The 5,726-nt window shown below is 38.5% G+C and overlaps 1 protein-coding gene across 1 annotated transcript; it reads left to right on the top strand.

The window, feature by feature from the left end:
• The first annotated feature begins 270 nt into the window (after positions 1–270).
• LOC138049114 (probable G-protein coupled receptor 19) lies at positions 271–5,212 on the top strand. Its single transcript, XM_068895238.1, has one exon. It carries the CDS (start codon positions 1,773–1,775, stop codon positions 3,417–3,419), a length of 1,647 nt encoding a protein of 548 aa, XP_068751339.1. The 5' UTR covers positions 271–1,772; the 3' UTR covers positions 3,420–5,212.
• Positions 5,213–5,726: the final 514 nt, after the last annotated feature.

The raw sequence follows: 5,726 nt of genomic DNA on the forward strand, positions 1-5,726 counted from the left end.
ATTTTTATTTTTTAAAGGTCTAAGGTCAGGGAAATGAGATTACGATCACATCTTTACGAACAGGAAAGTTTTTTTATTGACGCTTCTGCGTGACTTGGCAAGACCACCGTCCTTTAATTAAGAGCATAATCGTATCTCAATTGCAATTCAAAGCTGACCTTCAGATATCCATCAGAGTCGTTCAAACAGTAGACACATTCATATAGGGAACAAATGTTTTTTTATTTGTCTTATTCTGAGCCAAAGGCCTTATATTTTTTTCCTTTCTTTTTCGCGATGAAGTGGTCAACGAATCCAAGATGATTCACTTAGCAATTATGTTTAGTGTTTGCCGCAAAATCCGATTTTGTCACGAACACAAACATTTCTTAAACACTATCCACTTTTATGCCTCCATTCAAAATATCAATTAAACCTTGAAATTTTGTCAACGTAAATTTGACAAACAGCTGCTCAAAGAAACTGTTCTAACCAAAGTATAGCCTCGTTCGACTCATTCGTGACTTACGGATCAATGAGTTCTTTTTCGTTATTTTCATCTTCCAGCTTCTTCTCAATTGCGTGTGAATGATTTTGATAAAAGTATTGTTTTTTTTTTTTTGTATTTCGGTCGTATGGTTTCTTACTTCTTGATGACGACTTCTAAATGGATAATCGGTTTAAAAAACGAAAATTAATTAAAAGGGAAACTATTCTCGATTATTGACCCAGAAAATGGTTTGTGATTTGTGCAAATTTGCGTTTATTTACCTACAATAGCAGTCTATCATCTGTAGTTTTGGCCCCTTTCAGGTGTTTTAAATAATCCACTGCATATAGCAGCGTTAGTGACCGTATTTAAAAAATATATATATTGTTTTAGAAATGAGTCTGTTTGTTCAGTTATATGTATAGAATGATAGCCGCTTTTTTCAATTTAAATTTGAGACCAATGTTTCCGCATAAGAGTTTTTTTTTACACATGGGAATTAACGAAAAAATGACGCGACTTTCTTTTGTTAACTTCTGGACTTGCAAATATTTTTCAATAGAACGTCATTAGCAGCATATTACCCAATCAGAAAGGGAGCGATTTAATTCTAGGCAGAAAGAAAAATTTGCAATATATTTTCATTCATACAATACCCTGCTTTAGATAATTCAATGACATATGCCGACCTGTAAAAGAAAGCCACACATCACCATCCAGTGCCAGAGATAATCGATTTTCCGCGTGTGGGTCTGAAAAACGTTTGACAACTCCTTCATCCGTTAAGGGACACTTGAGTGAATCCTTTCTGAAAGGGCCATGACATGCCACATTAGGGAGAGCACGATATCGGCGTAACTTCCGAACACATAATGTTGAATATATTTATTAGTGCGTATGCAGAGATCAACAATAACTAATCGCGCGGATTCATTATCAAAGTTAAAGTCCATCAACACCATCTGGAGAATAACTGCATCAGATAACTTTGCTATTCTTGTCACGAAGATTCGTGAATGTGTCCCATTTGGAAGTAGAATTTTAGTACTGTTTATGTCACTCTGTTGTCGTGAAGTTTACGTGACCACATTCGTTCTCCTTTGGGATTTCAACCTTCCTTAGCGGCGGATTTAAATTGATGTTGTGGTAAGGTGTGGTGAACTCGAAATTAAACTTCTCAGGAAAAAAACACATGTCTCGGAGGTAAAACGAAGGCAAGACAGCGACTGGGCGCAGAGAACTGCCAGATTAACTGATTAATTAATCGCAAAGAAGGGTTCTTCAGACTTCGGATTGTCAAAAGATGGCTCTCTCAAGTAACGACACAAACTCTCCCGTTCACGGACACGGCAAAGAAGGTAATGGATTCGAAAGACACGATCGAGGTTTCATGATCGGCATTATCGTTTGCCTTAGCGTTGCTTCTTTGGTTGGATTCGTTGGCAACGGACTTGTGGTCGCTGTTATACTGAGAGCAAAGAAACTAAAATCGGTCATGAATCGCTTCATATTACATCTAGCGATCAGTGATATGATTGTGAGTGTGCTTGCAATTCCGCTTTTTTTGTTTATCAATTTCAATAACGGGCTCACGAATGACACAACGAGTTTGATAGTGTGTAAGTTAGCGCGTTTCTTCCAGTATTTATCTCCCGAAGCTTCCATGACCTTGCTTATCACAATCGGATGGAACAGATACCAAGCCGTCGTGCACCCACTGAATATCATGACTTATGGCACAGCTAACAAACTTATTCTCGCGGCATGGCTGTTCGCAATTCTCGTTGTTTCTCCAAGCTTATACCTGACCCATTTGGGACCCGAATCCCTGGATGCAGTTACAAATCAAAGTCTTACGTATTGCACGACAATACCTGCGACCACCGTGTCAGGTCTCATCTATGTGATGTTTTTGAGTTTGGTAGGATACCTTCTTCCCTTGACCTCGCTGATTATTTTGTACGGGAAGATCTATAAGACTGTATGGAGACGGAAAAGTGCCCAGCTCGGGGAGTCCCGACCCATTGAAGCTTTTATTCGCAGCCGCAAGAAGGTACTTAAAATGTTCTTAACTGTGATATTTGTGTTTCTTTTGACTTGGGTGCCGCTATTGCTATACGTATCAGCGATCGAATGGACCGTCAATTCCACATCAAGACGTAACGATTATGCTCGACTTATCACTTATTCTCTTGGACTGTGTAACAGTATTTGCAATCCATTTATTTACGCCCTTTTTAACGCGAAATTCAGAGCTGGATGTAAGGAAATGGTTAATTATAGCTTCAAAGCGTTCTGGCGAAGAGGGAGTTCAACCGATGCGAACTCCGTAAATGTTGGAGTCACACGAGGACCCAAACAAGCCGTGTTATCAAGGCGCGGCGGGTTTCACGGCACGAAAGGAGACGACAAAAAGAATTCAGAAAAGAAAACTGACGTGGCACAGAAGGCCACAAAAGCTCAAGAGAGCGCTAATAAAATAACCGTAGGGAATTTTGGACAACGGATAGCCAGCCGTCTTAGACCATTGAAGGATATCGAAGCAACCACGGCGAATTCCACGGATGCCGTCCAATTAGTCCGCTTTCAAAGAGACGGAGAAACGACATTAGAAGCTGGTGACATAGTGCTACATTTCCCAAGCAGCAAGACGCCACAATTTGGAATGGACTCTTTTACAAGTACCCGTGAAAACTTCGTCAAATTTGACAATTGTGTGTTTGACGAAAGTGGTGAATCCGATGGAAGCTCTGAATCTCCGGAACAGGGTCAAATTGCTGAGCCCAGCAGAAACTTTGAAGAAGATATAAAAACTGGTTATAAGAGTTTAAAAGGAGACCATAGTTCTCCTCTTAAAGCTAGAAGAACTCGTAGTGAGGGTTTTATCAAAGACTTGCACAGGTCTCCTCGCTCATACCGCCGAATTCAGAGCACGCCTGGGAAGCCGTGAGGTTTTTTGGGCAAATAGGTGAATTACCGAGCATTAAAACAGAGGGATGTCGATTTGAAATGGAAATCAATTTGTTGTCATCAAAAGGTCCTCTTCGTATCTGGCGTTATGTTGATAGCAGAGATGCCACCCGTGGAATCAATTGTGTTAAGATGCGGTGTACGTGAACGGAATAAGAGGAAATGAAGTATTAAATAAACAACCGGTTAGAGAAAACAGCGGGGTGCTTAATATATGACGCTTATTTGGAGACTAAGAACCTTCCTCGTGTAATACCAATTTAGATCTACCCATGTAAAGCGTTTTTGTAACCCTAAGGAAAAGTCTTCACACTACTGCGGCAGCTGTACGGGACGGAAGATAATTGACAGATCATTCGGCATTGCGTTTATGTAAAACGACAGACTGCTCTTAGCTGCTCGTCATAACAGCATTGACGATTCTCTTCTTCGTCTTCTAACTTATCTCCTTCTCGTGAAAAATTGGTCGATTTCTGTGGAGAATGAATAGGCAATAATGAACTAAAATCAAACCAGTTTCTTTGATTTTTGGACAAATGCAAATTTCAGGGTGCCAAACACTACGCCAACAATCTTCGCTCTTGAAGCGTAAGGAAGAACTTCTCGTTTTGAATAAAATTCAAAATTAAGGGAAAGTTTATTTACACCGTCATTTTCGTCTTTTTTTGCCTTTTATTTTCACTTAATTGCCTGTTTCTGCGACATCAAGAGTCCCAACTGACCTTGTTAACTCCTAGGCTGTGGTAATTCAGTCTTGAACCTTGCTCTAGCTTATAGGCGAAGACAAGCTAGTGCTAAAGTGCTAATAGAGAAATAATAATAATAATAATAATAATATTTAATATTTCTTAGGCGCAAATTAACATGTGAATATGATCAAATGCGCCTAAAAGTAAGTTTGGCGTGTGCACCAAAAACCGCATTTGTTCTTATTGTTCCTTTAAAACAAGAGAAATTCTCCATAACTTGATGAATATGACATTTGTTAGGCGAGAGAGCTTTATACGTTTCTCATAAGGTGTTCAGTTCGAATTTTAAGCTGCAAAATTTATACAGGTAAACAAATATTTCGGATTGCAAATAAGTTTAATCAGGAGATTAGAATTTCTCCTCCGCCTTCAAAATTATCTTCCCTTTAAAAAGCGCAATGACCTAAAGCGCGTTTTTTTTTAAAATAATGTTCAATTTCGCAAAGAAATACATATAAAAAGAACTTCTCAGCGCACAACTTTGCCATGAATTTTAGACCTGTATTCACTAAATTCTAGGGTTGAAAACGTTCCTAGTTATGGAGAATTTCTCTTGTTTTAAAAGAACAAGAACACATGGCGATCATTAGATCATTGCTTCATTTGTGAAGTTTATTTGAATTTTCTAATAGCTAGATTTAAAAATACTCGGAACAGCTGTTCTTATAGACAGAACTTTATGGTGTAAGGTAAATAACAGGAAACAAAAATAATCATTTTTTGTCAAAATATGTTAAACAACCAACACAAAAGAGAGGTGACGTCTCATCTCTTACGTGTGGGCGTCAATATTCAGTTACTCAATTCAGACGCCAAAATTATAGATTATATATTAAATTCAATATTAAGCTGGAGAGACGATAACTCGGTATCAGTAGAAGATTATAACAACGCATTTAAGATCAACTTTAATCCGGATAGTGCTCGCGTTTGCCATTTCGTTTTCGAACTCATGGCGTAAACACATCTCGTAAGAAGGTAATGCTCAGTACAACGGCTGTCATTAAAAGTCGATCTTGAACCGGCGTTTTTGGATTTCAGAGACTCACTGAAATGTAACAGCAACTTTTATAGCATAATAAATGGTACCACAGCCTGAAAGGATCTAAATCACTGCTCGCGGGCGCTTTCAATTTAATGGTCACACTACACGGAAAGATACGATCTCCGACTTAAAAAATTATTACCACCTTTTACACTGAGTGTAATAAAAAGCACCTCAAATAAGCACTGGCTCAAGAATGCTTTCGTTTGTATTTTCACAATAAGTTACAATTTTTTGCCTTGCTCTGCAAAACAACAACTTGAAAGAATCAAATTTGAGGCCTTCACAACAAGAATATTGTGCAAGGTGAACAAGATGCAACAGTTAAATTAATTTTCGAATTGAATTTTTCACTGTCTTGGCTGCCTTTGCCACCGTAGTTAATAGGGGGAATGGTTATGAAACCCGACAAATTTCTTTGTTGTAGGTTTTTATTCTCTCGTTTGGCCTTGACCGTGCACAAAATACAATAGCTGTTTACTCCGTACTGAGG

This window comes from Montipora capricornis, chromosome 5, assembly GCF_036669925.1.
Source record: "Montipora capricornis isolate CH-2021 chromosome 5, ASM3666992v2, whole genome shotgun sequence".
In the NCBI taxonomy this organism is placed as follows: domain Eukaryota; kingdom Metazoa; phylum Cnidaria; class Anthozoa; order Scleractinia; family Acroporidae; genus Montipora; species Montipora capricornis.